This window comes from Trichoderma aggressivum, assembly GCF_033847375.1.
Source record: "Trichoderma aggressivum f. europaeum strain CBS 100526 chromosome Unknown scaffold_005, whole genome shotgun sequence".
Taxonomy (NCBI): Eukaryota; Fungi; Ascomycota; class Sordariomycetes; order Hypocreales; family Hypocreaceae; genus Trichoderma; species Trichoderma aggressivum.
This window is the reverse complement of record NW_026946371.1, coordinates 452,641-468,318: the sequence shown is the minus strand read 5'-3', so window position 1 is coordinate 468,318 and position 15,678 is coordinate 452,641. Positions and strand designations below refer to the sequence as shown.

The window sequence follows — 15,678 nt, the reverse complement described above, 5'->3', positions numbered from 1 at the left end:
GCCAATGCAGATACGACTGTGATACTCTACCGAAAATCCTCACCATCTCTATACCTTTCACATAACTTCAAGAAGCCCCTAGGACAACATGTCTACGATGGATAACACACGTCCAGCTCAATCTACTAACCCATCGTCCTCATCCAACGAAACAATCCAAGGCTCTCGAACCGTCACAGCCACATCCACCACCAGCTCCTCGTCTTCATATTGTCCCGACTGCCCCATATGCAACCCTCCCGATGCCAAATCAGCCAATACCTCTGCATACGGCACCATCGAACCGCTCTCTTACGATTCTCAACCGCCTGAGCCAACGTTCCTCGAGTCATCAATAGAAGCATGCGCTCAATTCTGTTGCTGCATCTGCGACAGCCCTCCTCCCTCGATTCGAACAAGCGACTGGTCATCAACGACCTATCCTTCTTCAATCTCCTCGAACTCGTACTCCTACGGCGAAACAGAGACTGGATCCTCCCAAAGTCAAACAAGCGATACCGAAACCACACACACACAGAGGCACAGCGACGGATATAAAAGCCAACAAGAGATGCGACCCGTCAAAGACGACTCCGTTCAAGACCCGCAAAGTCTGTCCAGCAACCTCGACACCAACTCGGTAACTCATAGTGGCGAAAAAAAGAAGTCGTATTCGATAGCTTAACGTATCACATAGCCGTTGAAGATGCTCATCCAGTCTATTCATCGTTGCAAAATCCAGTTCCCCATCCTGCGCCGTGTAATGTGTCCCATTGTACCACAGAAAATGCCAATCAAGCAAACAACCGACTTTTAATCTGTACCATCAGGTTAGCCCGCAATCTCGCCTCCAACTGCAAAAGGTCTTTCGTACTTGTGTATGATATCCCATTCTCCAAACAAGCCAATCACTGAATCTCCATATCCTGCTCCTCCTGCGCAGCCTTCTCCTCAACAACAGGTGCATCTATTCCCCCATTAGCACTTCCATATACCTTCTTCCACCTCTACCCAGCCCCAAGACTCAAGCAAGACAAAAACGCACCTTTCATCTCAGCCTCTCCCTCCGCCTCCATCTTCCTCTTCAGCGCATATCCCATCTTCTTCTCCAGCTTCCTCGCCTTCTTAGCGCTAATCGCAGCTCTCGGCCCGCTCGTCGGCAACAGGCCCGGTCGTGCGCCCCTGGTCTTGTCGGCCTTGGTGATCTTGTTCTTGTTGGCAGGGTCGGCGCGCTTCTGGTTTGCCTTCTTGGCCTTTGCGGCACGGGCGGCGAGCCGGTTCTTGGAGAGACGGTTTGGATTCTTGACGGAAGGCATTGTGAGGAAACAAATCAACGACGCTGGTATTTATGGATGTATATTCTGAATGAACCGCAGATTTGGTTGGTAAATGTACGTAGAGAGATGGTGGTGATATCGCCAAAGAAAAAAAAAAGATAAGCCCCACCAAAAGAGAGCAGCCGTCCAGCTACTAAGCTTTTTTTGGTTGGACCCTAGACGCAGGTACCGAAAGTCCAGTACCAATCGCAACTTTTATGCCAATGAACATCTAGATGCAGATTGATGACGCTCAATAGTTATTCTTATTTCAATTGTTTTTTAATGTCATTATTACACCCAAATTACCCATCGTCTGACTTCCCCATATCGTATACAGACATTATTCGAAAACAAAACTCCCAAACACGCTTAACTTTATGTAGAGGTCTTCCAAAGCATGTGTTTGCCCCGTTGACATAACTTTCATATCCCATTTGCATATCATGATTGAGCTGCAGCAGGTCGCTTAGGAACGTTGGATCCCTCACCTGCCAGCATTCCTTGCCTCTCATCGTCCTCGTCATCGGTCGACAGTCCATCCAGCTCGAATTCCTCCGCCGCTCGGATTTGGCCATCCTCTACAGCTCGTCCGTTCAGGTGAGTGTGGCCATTGGTGAATCCTTTGGTATCCAGAGGTGGGTTTGACAGACGATCATAAAGGTGGATGAGCATATTGGCAAACAAAAAGACCAAAAAGGCGAGAGAGTAGAGGATCAGGATGTAAGAGATGACATCCATGCTGGAGCCGTCGATGAGAGACATCTGCTGTTCGGTCGCACCCATGAAGAGGAAGCCGGCGGCGTACAAGAGCTGCGAGCGTTAGTTACCATCCAACTTGGCGCATCGGGTGCGGTGTCAACTTACGAAAACAGGAATGTACTGGAAGCTGTTCCAGGTGCGTCCATCATCGGATAGGGATTGAGCATCCTTGAGAACAAAGGCAATCTCAATGATACGTGTAAGACCAGCGGCCATCAGAGTGTAACCAAACATGGTGTGCGTCATGGCGCTGACCATCAGCTCTTGGGGGTGCGCAGACATGCCCCAACCAGTCATGAGGATGACGAAGCCAGGGATGAAGTTGCGCTTCGGGTTACCATCGCGATCTCGGCTCAGCCAAATACCAGCCAGACCAGCACACCACCAGATGACGCCCATTGTAGTGTGCTGCCAATCATTCTTGACCCAGGCGGTACCCCAGCGGTGCTCTGTAAAGGTGTTGACGCAGCCCCAGGCGGCAATGACGGCGCTGTCGTAGAACTCTTGCGATCTTCCCGTACGGCGAATCCAGACTTGTCCCGCGAGCAGAATAATGGTCAAAAGGATACCGTAGGCAATGAATGCGCCTCCCATGATGAAGTGGGCTGCGCATTGGCCAACGTGATCGCCTTGGCAGAAACCAAGGGTGGTGATACCTCCAAAGATCATCTGCACCCAAGCGAGAAGAGGCATCGCTTTGCCAATGACGGAGTGGAAGGGTCGGACAAACTTGCGAATCATGCCGAGGGCGCCCTTCTCCCAGTGAAGCTTCAAGTATAGGCCCAAGACGACCTGGCCGATAAGCAGGAGCTGCAAGATGTTGGCAAACACCGAGTGCACATTGTGGCTGACAAACTCCCTTCCTTTGTGCGCATGGCCGAGAAAGAAGCCGACGACGGCGAGGATGGAGCCTAGGATTTGCGTCGGAACGTGCCATCGAGACTTGGTCATCTGTGAATGCATAAAATCAGTCGCTGCGCTCCTGCAAAGCACCATCTGCAGTAGAGACGGTGATTCTTACACCAAAGACCATGCCGATGGGGAAGATGACGCCGTATGCGAGCATCTGGATGAGGATGTGGATCCAGAGAATCGTGTCCTGTGATTCGAGTTAATTGCCTGTTTTCTCTTCTTGTCTATTATTGTATTCCCAAGCGGCGACTCACGACCGGTTCGAGTGATATCGCTTCGCCCTCGGGGATGTGGCTTTCGCCGCCCTCGTGGTGATCGTGGCCCTGGACAAGCGTCCCAAACGAAGCGATCGACAGCAGCAGCAGCGCCGCTGCCGCTGGCCGAGACAGCTGCATCATCTTGATTGCGATGTGAATAAAGAAAAAGAATCAAGAATCAAGCGGTATAGAAAAGAATCCCTTCTCTTCACCTCCTAGAGCCGAATCGTATCGCGCTTCCGGTCCTTTGCAGCCGTAGAGAAGGGACGCCAGAAAAACCTCGGCCGGGTGGTTATCAAGGGCATTGAAACATTTTTGAGCGGCTTGATCGGAGATGAAATGCCACGACTTGCATCGAAACGCGCAGGGAGGGCCCCTGCCACCGACGTTCTGCCGGGCGAACCAAGAGACCTGCAATAGGCGATTACACTCGCCAGATATGAAGTACCAGCTACAATTGGAGTAAGACCGGGGCCCCGATTACTGGGATTTGCCCCCGCAAAGTTCGCTGTCTTGATCAAGGATTATAAGAGACGGACGGAGAAATAGTAGTAGTGACCAAAGATAAAGCAGACATTCGGTCTCTTGATAAGTTCCACAGTCCATATATGCTTCATCATTGAAAAATATATATAGGGATGTACAAGTGAATTATTCCGCATCCAACGGTCCATGATCAGGTTGAAAACACTACCTATTCCACAAGCAGAGAAACTCACTCCATACCTGTAATTCGAGATATAGTACAAGCAAGATTCCAGATTCTCCACTCCTGCATGTCATCTCACGCGGCTAACGCGGCGCGATGCTCTTGAAAGAGTCGCACCTTATTGAACACGAGCTCGAGTATTTCTTTGAAGGTGATCTCGGTGTTGACAAAAGGAGTCTTTTGAGAGCCCAGCCCCTACGAATGTACTTGAATCCATTGCCAGTGTTACATATCACCAATCTCCATTGTTCATCCAATGACTGCTCATTGCGTACTGATCCATAGATTCGCTCTTACACGAACCACAATCCGGTGTTATCTGCCAAGAAATGCAATTGATATGATTAAGAGCGTGCATATCACATGTCAGCTAATATTATACGTTATCCTACCACCCTACGAGTTAGAGGTATGGAGTCTATAACCTGTGCAGTTTTCTGACATTGGTACCGCCAAACTAAACCCCCTCCCAATTTACAAGGTAGGTACCCTGAACGCTCCACGAAATGGAATGCATGATGCCTTGTGCCACAACTCAGCGCCTTCCGTTAAACAATTCCATCAGTCTAGAATTTCGGCGATTAGCGCGTCTCGTTAGAATCAGACGATGCAGCGATCAAACGGCAGTGGCCCAATTAGCCGCTTCCTTATTCTATGCATTTGGGAAAGCGGGAGAAAACGTCGATATGATGATGCTATGACATGAAATCAATGCCTTGCCTTGAGGGGTCTCTCACAGTATTGAAACATATCAAATGAAGATTGAACCATCTAGACATTTACCTCCGTCTACTACAACTTCAAGGCCCCTCTTCCCAGGCAATACTACAGCTAAATGACCATGCATCTCGTTCAGCTTCTAGTAGCTGCCTCGATAATCGCTGCGACCACGGCAGTTCCTCTCCTGAATCAAGAGATCATCACCGAGACTCAACACAGGGCGTGCGTTTACGGAGTCCCCAAAAAATATGACCACTGGACCATTCACTATCACGAGGTGCAGCCGCCATCCCAGTTCCCGATGCGGTTTGTTCTCGATCCAGCATGGGTAGCGCGCCACCAAACCGTCGGAGATGCAGACGTAAGTTTTAGTTTTACCTGAGCTCATATCCATCTCCAAAGGCTACAATCTAACAAATCCAGCATTTCTCTTTGGGCGCTGATTGGGTCCCGTGGGCTGAAAACAGGTGCCAGTATACCTGCAACGCGAGAAAGAAATGCGTCTCTTGGGTTGGGTATCAAAGTAATACGTCCTGATTTGCCTCCATCGCCATCATATAAACTAACTCCGCCTATCCAGCTAAGCACTCGACACCCAAAGAAGGAGAATTTTCCTGCTATTTCTTTGACGCCCTGTAAGTGTGCCGTCTGAAGTGTATTCGTTCAAGCTGACGCCCCGTTAGCATTCAGCCCGAAAATATTGTGCCGCGCGCACCAGACGAGCCTTTTAAACTTACGCATGCATATGACAGGCTCTGCGAGAATGATACCGAGATCTAGGCATAGGGTGCCTGTGTCTCAATAGCCGCCCTGTGTGTGTAGATGGGATTGTGGCAGATTGCATGCATGGGAGGCCCAGCCTTCAACAAAATGTTGTTAGTAATGTAATGTCAAGCAACAAGTAATGATTAGAGTACCTTGAAGCATGCCTGATTAATAAATCCATTGTAAAATATTTCCAAGAAGCCAGCCTTCTCATGCATCTACTCCTTCTTGACGCTCCCCTCGTCCTTTTCAAGGAGCTCCCGCGCCCTTCTCCACAGCTCCAGCTCCATATCTCGTTCAACTTTGGTACTCCGACTGTTCAGCCACCCAACATCCAGATTTCCGATGGCTCCCATGCCATTAGGCTTCAGAGATGGCTTAACAGTAGTGTTGCGGCCTTGCCGAGGTCCGCTGGATAGATTGACGATGCCCGCTTCTTCTAGTGCGAGGATTTGGCGCTTCATTCGTACGTCGATACTATGGAGCGTATCAAGAAAAGTACCTGTGGCCTCCCTGAATGCCTCCTTTTGCGCTGTTGACTCTACTGATGCTGAAGGATTGCTGTCGTCGGATGACGCTGGCGTGGTGAGGGCGCCAAGCGCAGTGGCAGTGTGGTTCATCAGCTGGACAATGGACCGGTCGATGGAGTTGAGCTGGCCGATATTTTCTTCCAGGGTGAAAGGGACAAAGGGCTCCTGGGGTTGGGGGTCTTCCCTTCCGTCTCCCATGACAATGTCCTCTGGTGAAGCCATGGCAGTGAGATTGGACGAGAGATTGCTAAGCTTGTGTGGTCTTGCTCTATCTGATTGTGTGATCCTTGGCTGATATTTTGGAGATTTCAGATCTGTTTCCGAGGGCCACTTGAGTGATTGAGGCGGTATGGAGGATGTGAAGCGTGTGGTTATGGATAGGTATGTGTAGGTAGTTGAGTTAAGTTCAAGTTGTGCTGTTAAAGCATGGCCAAGGAACATTGGAAAACTGTGGGTCCCGGTAACGCGCCGCGAATCTGATAAGATACTAACCAAGACGCCGGTACGGCATTGATGCGTTATAAGAGAAGACTCTCTATTAAAATATTTCTATAATTCAAGCATCTTACAAAAATAGTATTCAAGAATCAATTCATTGTACCATATTCCAGACCTAGCGACCATGATGATGTACAACAGCACACTTGGCTTGACAGGTACCGAGCCCGAGCAGCTGAGAGGCGCTGCTTAAACTTCGGCTATACTAACCGTGCTTCTGGTCTCGCGGTCTTCAGTCCTCTAAGTTTACCTTTCTCAACAACAACCTGGTGCCTTGGCCATCAAATCACAGTCGCTTTCTATCCTCTGCAACGCCCTCTTTTCCTCCGATTATCGCACACAGGCATCCCAGTTGGAATCACTGGACTTTATTGGGCTTTGCGGAGCTCACGACTGGTACAGATCGCCTCCCGCATACCGCCAAACGACCAGGGCGTGAGATCCAGGCGCAACTTGACCTCGCTGAACGACGTTGGCACGAACTGCGTTGCGCCTCACGCCGTGCGGGACAAGGATCTACTATGACATAGCTCCCAAGTTTAAGCATCTTGGAAGCACATCTCCCCAGCAGTACCGATCTTCGAAACCATCTCTCTTCAAAGACGGTCTTCACTCTCCCTCCGCCATGGCTTCTCAGGCGCCAACCCAAGGCGCTGGCACGGCCAACTCATATGCAGGGCAACCAGCAACATCACCGGCTGGCCCTCCCGCCGCGACTACGGCTGCAGCTGGCACCACTGGAGGTGCCATGTCAAACCAGAATCTGAACCAGATAGTACGTGGTAGCATTTGGAATCATGCCTGTTCCAACCGTGGTCCTTCTCCCCACCGTGGTCCCTTTTCCGGGGGCCGCTTTCATGTCGGATGGAAAAGTTTTTGTCCTCCACAGGAATTTGATGAGCGTGCACTTGCTAAGGTATACTGATGTCCTTCTTGTGCTACATTGCCTCAACCACTCTGTAGCATTCGATGAGCAGCAGCATCCTAAAACAAGTCTCATGTGCCACCCATTTTCACTCACTACCCCATGCTCAAGAGCTTTGTCTTCTCCTTCATGCCTCTCTCTTTATCCTCATGGAAAATAGTGTACCCAATCGCAACTACACATCAAACCCTATCAAATACTCAGAATCACTTCAGCTAACGACATCACTAGGTAACGGATTATTTGCTTAAGCGAGGCTTCAACCGAACTGAAGAGGTTTTCAGACAGGAGTCAAAGCATCTGGGTAACGATGGAAAACCAGTCCAGCAACTGGCAAATCTAGGTCCAAAGAAGTATTCGAGAGCGTTTCGCCTCTTGAAGGACTGGGTCGAAAACAATCTCGAAATCTACAAGGTAGGTGCTTCCTTGAACGGCTTGCTGTCCATGTCCGCATGCTAAAGAGACTCTTGCGTTAGTTTGAGCTCTCAAAGCTTCTCTGGCCGACGTTTGTTTACTCTTTTATCGAGCTGGTCGCAAATGGATACACAGAAGAGGGCAAGCTGTTCCTCAAGGAAATTGGACAGCATTTCCAGGCGTCACATGCAGATGACTTAAAGACGTTTTCAACCATCACGCTTCCACAACATACAAACGAGAACCCCATCACCAAATTATACAAGGAGAACAAATATCGTATCCCCTTGAACCAACACGCGACCGGCGATCTTTTCAACTTCCTCGAGCGCGAGTCTGATCAAGGTGGATCCGTGATCCGACAACTACTCGTCTCATATTGCCAGATTGATTCAACGGCTCGAGGGCCCATCACTCCATTTAGCTTTGAAGCAGTGTTCAGGAAGACCAAGAATCTAGAAGTTGAGGAGGTGGATACCAAGGAAGGTATTCCAGGTGTCAACATCGGGCTGTCCAACAAAGATATCTTGGACCCGGCCGCCCCTCTGAGCCTTGGACCTCTACCGATGGATACTGATCTTCGCGACGATATCCGAGCGGAAATCGAAGACGACGAACGGCGGAATCCCCCGGCCCCAGGTGCACCCAGCCTGATCGAAGAGCTCGACCAAAAGATTAAACGAGAAGAGAGTGCAGATGCCCCAAGCCGAGCCGATCTACCTCTACCCCCATCTCGCCCGCGAGACATTATGCTTGAAATGCAAAAGCTGCGAGAAAACAGAGACCGATTCAAAATCGAGGGTCGAACAGGTGGTGTGGGCGTCCCCGTCAGCGCCTGCATGTTTACCTTCCACAACACATTTGGAAGGCAAGTAGTGTTACACTTGAACTGACAAATAAGAGCAAAAGAGACTGACCTTTAAGACAGCGTATCATGCATGGAGTTCTCCGACGATGGGCAGCTTGCGGCTGTGGGTACCAGCGAATCCTATATCCGCGTCTGGTCTCTAGATGGCAAAGCTCTCCCCAGCTCAAATGCTCATGAGAAGGGTGCCAAGTTCAACAGCCGGAAGCTGATTGGACACTTTGGCCCCGTATTCGACATTTCGTTCTCCGACTCTGCTTCGGGGCCTCCCCAAAAGCTGTTTGGTGATGAAGGACGCCAGAACGCGGCAATGGACGGGCGGCCGAAGTTGTTACTCTCATGTTCAGGGGACGGACAAATCCGGCTGTGGTCTCTAGAATCTTGGACCTGCCTATGCGTTTACAAGTCACACGACGGACCTGTCTACAGAGCGCAATGGGGCCCACACGGACATTACTTTTTAACTGGTGGCTACGACAAGGTCGTTCGAGTGTGGATGCAGGATCACGCATCACCTCAGCGTCTCCTCGTTGGGCACGACACCGCCATCTCCGCTATTGCATGGCATCCCAACGGCATGTACGTATTTTCGGCGTCAGACGAAACGGACAAGTCTGTCCGCATGTGGTCTGTGGTGACAGGTGCCTGCGTGAGAGTATTTACTGGGCACACCGAGCACGTCAGCTCTCTGGAGTGCGCTCCCAATGGCAAGATTCTAGCCAGCGCAGACGTTGCGGGCAACATTTTCTTCTGGGATCTAGTCAAGGGAACTCGCATAAAGCGGTCTCGCGGCCACGGCAAAGGCGGCGTCTGGTCACTGAGCTTTAGCGTTGAGTCTAACATACTTGCCTCTGGTGGCCAAGATGGCACTGTTCGGCTGTGGGACGTCGAATCACCAGCAGATCCTCACAAAGCCGCTCAACAGGCCGGCCTTGAGGCTGCCGCCGCCGTCGCCGATTTGGCGATTGGTGGTCCCAACGGAGAAGCGTCAAGAATCAACGCTGGACCTTCGGGCCAACCAGCCAACACTGGAGCCACCACGAGCACCAAGAAGAAGAGCAAGGAGGTGATGATTACTCCCGATCAAATCTCTGCCTTTCCCACAAAGAAGACGCCTGTGATTAATGTCAAGTTTACTCGAATGAATCTCGTTATAGCAGGCGGATGCTACGATCCTGACCGGTAGAGCGGAAGCAGGGCATGGCTGAAACAGGTAGATGGGATATGAAACCATGCCGCAATTATGGGGATGTTATTGCAACCGAACGCGAATTGCGCATCCAAGACACCTTGCGGGGGTCTAGATGGCTGCATTGGCGAGTAAATCGCACGAGGTACAAGTGCCGCAAAGAGCCTGACAGAAGGCAGCAGGATAATGACGGACTGGGAATGGGTGTAATACAGCTATAGGCATCGCTTGGTCACGGGGATAATCAGTTAGAACAAAACTGGATGCATCATGATGGCAGCTTAACACCGCCAGAGCATCGAATGAGGCACGAATCTGCCTAAATAATAATAGAAAGCTGAAGCTGAAGCTGGAGAAGCATTCAGTCAGTCAACTTATGGTTAGGTAGCGAATAAAGGCTGTGTTTATACCCGCGCTGTTGATCAGATAATCTCGTCCATTACTTCTTCTTCTGTTATTTCATCCAATTGAGGATGATACATCACTGAGCTCGTCTTTTCTGTTATAGTATTCATTCCCCTTCTCATCACCTACCCATGGAAGGCTGACGATCAGGTGGGGGTGCAGCCTCGCGCCCAGGTACAGGTACCTACGCAACCGCTGACGTTGAGCAGGCGCTAGCGGGTACCGGTGTCTTGTCTCCAGCCAACCCGGTACGTATGCCACCTCAACCGGACAAGCTGCCTTTGCCTTGCCTTGCCTTGACTTCGCAGCTCCGCCTCCAGGCCAGTCCAATTCCTCCAGCTCCTCCAACATCCCGCTCACAGCCTCGGATTTACCGCATTCGCAATGGACGTCGAAGAGTCGCCATGGGCTGATTCCAGCCAGACCCCCCCTGAGCCTGTCGCCGAGAGCGAGCCCGTTGCTTCCCCGCCAGCGACATCACAGGCCTCAACCTCGTCGGCGCCCCGACCTTCGCGCACGCCCCGTCGCATCGTTGCTCAACCTACGAAGCTGGAAGCCGTCGATGATCCTCTCGGGCCTCTGAGCGCCGGACCGACCCAGAATGCCGCGCTGGATGCCCCGCCCGTGCCGCCCCAGAAGGAGCAGATGGTTATCCGCACGACCATGGCGCCGCTCCAGCAGCAGAGACGGTCTGCCGATCCGCAGCTTGTCGAGGATGACGACGACTTGGACAGTCCGAGAGGTCCGAGAATGCCGCCGCCCGTTGATGCTGCGAGGCCTAGCAGTGTGAGGAGCAGCACGCATCCAAGCGTCAGCGTCGAGGAGGCATCCAAGCCTACATTTTACATCACTGTTGGAGACCCGGTCAAGATTGGAGACCTAACAAGTTCGCACATTGTGTACTCGGTGCGGACCAAGGTTAGTCTTGATCAGCTTTGATGGCTTCTCTCGTATATCAAGATTCCCTAGCTAAAGCAAACCCCCCCTTGCCAGACCTCATCCAGAGCCTACAAGCAGCCCGAATTCGAAGTCAAGCGTCGATACCGAGACTTCCTCTGGCTTTACAACACCCTGCATGGCAACAACCCCGGATACGTGGTGCCTCCGCCGCCTGAGAAGCAGGCTGTTGGCCGCTTCGACAGCAACTTTGTGGAGAGCAGAAGAGCAGCGCTGGAAAAGATGCTCAACAAGACTGCCGCGCACCCCGTTCTTCAGCATGACGCTGACCTAAAACTGTTCCTTGAGAGCGAGGCGTTTAATGTTGACATCAAGCACAAGGAGAGGCGGGAGCCATTGCCCAGTGAGAGCAAGGGAGTTTTGGGGTCTCTGGGAATCAATGTCGGAGGAGGAAGCAAATTTGTCGAGCAAGACGATTGGTTCCACGATCGCAAGGTGTACCTCGATGCCTTGGAGAACCAACTCAAGGGGCTTCTCAAGGCAATGGAGGCCATGGTCAGCCAGAGAAAGATGATGGCAGAGGCTGCGGCCGACTTTTCTGCCTCTCTCCACGCACTCTCCACTGTTGAGCTCTCGCCCTCACTATCCGGTCCCCTCGACGCTCTCTCCGACCTTCAACTTACTATTCGAGATGTGTATGAGCGCCAAGCTCAACAGGACGTCCTCACCTTTGGCATCATCATTGACGAGTACATCCGCCTCATTGGATCGATTAAGCAGGCATTCAGCCAGCGCCAAAAGGGCTTTTATGCCTGGCACTCAGCCGAGTCTGAGCTCCAGAAGAAGAAGACGACGCAAGACAAGTTGCTGCGACAGGGCAAGAGCCAGCAAGACCGACTGAACCAGATGAACGCCGAGGTTCAGGAGGCAGAGAGAAAAGTCCACCAAGCCCGGCTCCTGTTTGAAGACATGGGCCGCTCAATGAGGGCTGAGTTGGATCGATTCGAAAAGGAAAAGGTGGAGGACTTCAAGAGCGGTGTTGAGACGTTCCTCGAAGGTGCTGTCGAGGCTCAGAAGGAGGTAAGCGTTGCTCTCTCTCGATTATAATGATACCATCAGTCTGACTAACATGCAAATAGTTGATTGAGAAGTGGGAGACGTTCCTGATGCAGCTGGATGCCCAGGACGACGAGTCGGCTTTCTACAGGCCACCCGTTTACCAGCCAAAGCCTCCAGGCAACACCGTCGTTGATCGCGCTAGGGCAACTATAGATGAGGATTCAGACTAATGGAATGCTTTGAAGCTGTAACCCTTTCATTGCACGGTGGAGTTTTACGGTTAGGCAAAGAGGCAAGTGAATGAGAGCGAAGGGGGGGCTGCAGTGTGCTACTACTATTCGTATTCGTTTCAAAACTTCGGAGATGCATCCCTTTTGTTATATCATACAGGCCGCTAGGCTCAAAGTGCTGTACATATTTGAACAGAATCCACCCCTCTAATCGATGTGTTTTCCTCCGCTGTCTATTCTCCTTGTCCATCTCCCTTCCCTTTTTTTTTTGTTATTCACCCAATCTGCCCACGCGGACAGGTAATGTACACATCATATAAACCCATCTCATTATTTTCTTCGTGTAGGAGACCTCTTGGGACCCGAATCCTTCATCGCGCTCGTATCCTGCGGCGTATACTCCGCCAGCAAATCCTCAAAGTTCAGACCGGTATCCTCCTCGACAGGCTTAGCAACGACCTCCTCAGCGGCCTTTTCACCCTCCTCAGCGCCCTCTACAGCCTGAGCCGTAGCATCATAGCCTCTTCCGAACCGTTCTCTGAAAGCAGCCAGTTTACCAGCCTCGTCCAACTCGACGTTGCGCAAGCTCTTCTCGCTGGGCTGCCACAGAAGCGTGTTGCGGGTGTCCTTTTGGGCGCGGTACAACGGCAGCGGGGAGGTGGTGCGCGCGGTGTAGGTCGATCCGTCGGAGAGCTGGATGAGCTGGGTGAATGTGTATGGCCTTCTGGGGCGGGGGATGAATGTCGCGTTTCGGGTTTGCGTGGAGAGGCTGTGGAAGGGGAGGGAGGATGTGGTTGATGGGCGGAGGGGGGAGGATGAGAGGAGCGTTGAGGGGACGGGGAGCTTCCCCATTTTGGGATATTTGTTTGTTGAGAGATTGAATAGATTGAGGGGAGGGTTCAATTGAGGAGGATTAGAGGCGGAATATGCTTGGTGTTATGTTTTGGTGAGAGGCTTTGGAGGTTGTCGCAAAATTTCCGGCCCGCTGGTTTGGTGTTGTTCCGTAAAGTGGCGGCACAGCGGGAGTGGATTGGCTTATCGATAAGGGAATTGAATCTTGTGCCGAAGCCCTCCAGCAAGAAGCTCTGCCAACTCTTTGGCTGCTGTCTTTTATTATTACGATTCCTTCTTTGCAATTGGGTTATCCTTTTTCTCTTTATAGGTCTAATTCAGGAGATTCGAAGAATCAAGGCCGCATGATTCGATGAGGCCTGTCACGGCGGTGCGACAGCTGTCGCGGCTTGCATGCTGTGGCGCAAGTCGGGTCACGGCTGGGTGGTTGGGAGATGCGCGGACGGTGATGGTGCAACGGAGAGGGTTTTGGGCGTTGCGGCTGATGAGAGGCGTTCATGATGTTGTGGGCCATGCGCTGACTCTTGGGGAGAATGCGACTGGTGTGCGATCGTCTCGAGCAGCTGCGAGCTCCAGCATAGCTTCTCGGGATGCAACATGTGAGGATCCCTGGATACTGTTTTGGGTTGACTCTTTGCTGACAATGAAGTAAGCAATAGCTGAAAAGCCGCAACAATCGACTCCGTCTAGTCAATCGAGCCATACACCCAGTTCGTGGCATACTTCGTTTCCCATACCGCCGACGGCTGATCCGACATCTCCAGCCGCCCTCTCTGAGCAGATACGATCCATTATGCGATTACTCCCACACTCCGTCGTCGTCTGCACCTCAACACATGGACAAACTCCAAGAGCAATGACCATGTCATCATTTACATCACTCACTCTCTCGCCCACACCATTGATATCGTTCAACATTGCCACTCCGAGCCGAACCCTCGACGCCATAATAGAGAGCCGCCATTTCAACATACACATCATGTCAGGGGACGAATTAGGCGTGCAAGTAGCAGACAGGTTTACGAGGGGCAACACGGACGATGTGTTTGACGGGTTGGAATACGATACGAGCAAGACGGATGGAGCACCTCTGCTGAGAGGCGAGGGAATCATGTATGCTCTGAGATGTAGACTGCTGCCCGACGAACCCACGAGGGGTCTGTTAAAAGTCCGGGATCATGTCATTGTTGTGGGAGAAGTGGTGGAGATGCTACCTGGCAGCTGCGCGAACAAGTTTGGGCTGTCGTACGCGGATCGAAAGTATCGCCAGATTGGGAGTGTGATATCGCAGGATTAGGGGTGATGGGTTTCATGGACTCGGAAAGCATGTGAGGGGAATGTTATAGAAACAGATGGATGGATTGTGTATTGTGTACGAGTATATGTGAGGAGGCGGATGCACGGCGTCGGATGTATGAAGCTTACATGGTAGCTATAGAGTTTCACAAGGGGGTTGGTTAGATGGCATGCAAGGGGGGGGTTCGGGACGGCACAAGCGGGGGTTACAGCTGCCTTGGTGCTAGACGAGGCAGACGGGCGCTCAGCGGATTTCTTTGATGAGATAATTGGATTTGATATGGAAATACAAACGGTCACATATTGATTGTTGTGTTGAGTTGCTGGTTGTCAAGGCAGACAAAGGAATGGAATAGTCGATGCCTTTCAGCTGTCTTCTGTTGCCTTCGACCGGCTCCGCAAAAGGTGGGATGTTTAGCGGGCGATAAGATTCCATCGATAGGTACCAATAGTGTTAAGAGACTACGGAGTGGTGAAAGGGCCCCTGTCGATGGCTGCTGCAGCAGTGCCCAGTGGCCATCGGAAGCCGAAACGGGGCGCTGCATTTTGGTTTCCCCTCATCGTCGGCCTCGTTTTCAAGGAGGCAAAGGGGAAACGAGACAAGGTGGAAGTTTCTAGATAGTAGTAGTAGGTGGTAGTAGGAAGATTGGGGGGAGGACAAGGGGAGGAGGGGGCAAGACAATGAATGAATGACAAGGGGTTGTTGTTGTTGTTGGTGGTGAAGCTGTTATGCATGAAAGAAGAAAGAAGAAGAAGAAGAAGAAATAAAAGAATTCATTGTATAGAATTTCTCAGAGTTGGTTATTATTGAAAGAACATGGAGCTGCGTGGTTGCTACTCCAAAGGCAACAGCATCAGCAACTCCATCAGACAGACAGAAGCCCAAAGAACCTGGACAAAGATGGTCAGTGGAGCAACAAGCCCCAAATCCGTCTCGCCTCTCCCCTCACTAAAACAGCGCCCAAAAGCGGGCTGGCGGCTGCCTTGTGCCGCCTGAGAGAGCCTGAGAAACAGAGACACAGGCAGAAGCACGGCGAAGGTGGATTTTTTCTGCTAGAAGGCTCCAGCGCTGACCCCCCCTAGCCAATCACAGCCACG

General features: G+C 51.5%; 9 protein-coding genes across 9 annotated transcripts; 5 read left to right on the top strand and 4 right to left on the bottom strand.

Annotated features, from left to right (window-relative positions):
* Nucleotides 1–88: 88 nt before the first annotated feature.
* On the top strand, nt 89–796 carry Triagg1_2052 (uncharacterized protein; the record flags this gene model as incomplete). The annotated part of the gene is made up of 2 exons (XM_062896191.1): nt 89–619; nt 677–796. The coding sequence occupies 2 exons, from the start codon at nt 89–91 to the stop codon at nt 794–796; spliced, it is 651 nt and encodes a 216-aa protein (XP_062758908.1).
* A 91-nt stretch (nt 797–887) lies between these two features.
* On the bottom strand, nt 888–1,295 carry Triagg1_2051 (uncharacterized protein; the record flags this gene model as incomplete). The annotated part of the gene is made up of 2 exons (XM_062896190.1): nt 888–946; nt 1,025–1,295. 2 exons carry the CDS (start codon nt 1,293–1,295, stop codon nt 888–890), a joined length of 330 nt encoding a protein of 109 aa, XP_062758907.1.
* Nucleotides 1,296–1,739: 444 nt separating this feature from the next.
* On the bottom strand, nt 1,740–3,367 carry Triagg1_2050 (uncharacterized protein; the record flags this gene model as incomplete). Its single annotated transcript, XM_062896189.1, has 4 exons — nt 1,740–2,108; nt 2,163–3,008; nt 3,079–3,156; nt 3,224–3,367. 4 exons carry the CDS (start codon nt 3,365–3,367, stop codon nt 1,740–1,742), a joined length of 1,437 nt encoding a protein of 478 aa, XP_062758906.1.
* A 1,403-nt stretch (nt 3,368–4,770) lies between these two features.
* Triagg1_2049 (uncharacterized protein) lies at nt 4,771–5,435 on the top strand (the record flags this gene model as incomplete). The annotated part of the gene is made up of 4 exons (XM_062896187.1): nt 4,771–5,016; nt 5,079–5,178; nt 5,236–5,290; nt 5,339–5,435. The coding sequence occupies 4 exons, from the start codon at nt 4,771–4,773 to the stop codon at nt 5,433–5,435; spliced, it is 498 nt and encodes a 165-aa protein (XP_062758905.1).
* Nucleotides 5,436–5,638: 203 nt separating this feature from the next.
* Nucleotides 5,639–6,391, bottom strand: Triagg1_2048 (uncharacterized protein; the record flags this gene model as incomplete). Its single annotated transcript, XM_062896186.1, has 1 exon — nt 5,639–6,391. One exon carries the CDS (start codon nt 6,389–6,391, stop codon nt 5,639–5,641), a length of 753 nt encoding a protein of 250 aa, XP_062758904.1.
* Nucleotides 6,392–7,073: 682 nt separating this feature from the next.
* On the top strand, nt 7,074–9,838 carry Triagg1_2047 (uncharacterized protein; the record flags this gene model as incomplete). Its single annotated transcript, XM_062896185.1, has 4 exons — nt 7,074–7,223; nt 7,605–7,787; nt 7,850–8,628; nt 8,716–9,838. 4 exons carry the CDS (start codon nt 7,074–7,076, stop codon nt 9,836–9,838), a joined length of 2,235 nt encoding a protein of 744 aa, XP_062758903.1.
* A 792-nt stretch (nt 9,839–10,630) lies between these two features.
* On the top strand, nt 10,631–12,432 carry Triagg1_2046 (uncharacterized protein; the record flags this gene model as incomplete). Its single annotated transcript, XM_062896184.1, has 3 exons — nt 10,631–11,164; nt 11,240–12,223; nt 12,283–12,432. The coding sequence occupies 3 exons, from the start codon at nt 10,631–10,633 to the stop codon at nt 12,430–12,432; spliced, it is 1,668 nt and encodes a 555-aa protein (XP_062758902.1).
* A 330-nt stretch (nt 12,433–12,762) lies between these two features.
* Triagg1_2045 (uncharacterized protein) lies at nt 12,763–13,284 on the bottom strand (the record flags this gene model as incomplete). Its single annotated transcript, XM_062896183.1, has 1 exon — nt 12,763–13,284. One exon carries the CDS (start codon nt 13,282–13,284, stop codon nt 12,763–12,765), a length of 522 nt encoding a protein of 173 aa, XP_062758901.1.
* An 856-nt stretch (nt 13,285–14,140) lies between these two features.
* Nucleotides 14,141–14,581, top strand: Triagg1_2044 (uncharacterized protein; the record flags this gene model as incomplete). Its single annotated transcript, XM_062896182.1, has 1 exon — nt 14,141–14,581. One exon carries the CDS (start codon nt 14,141–14,143, stop codon nt 14,579–14,581), a length of 441 nt encoding a protein of 146 aa, XP_062758900.1.
* Nucleotides 14,582–15,678: the final 1,097 nt, after the last annotated feature.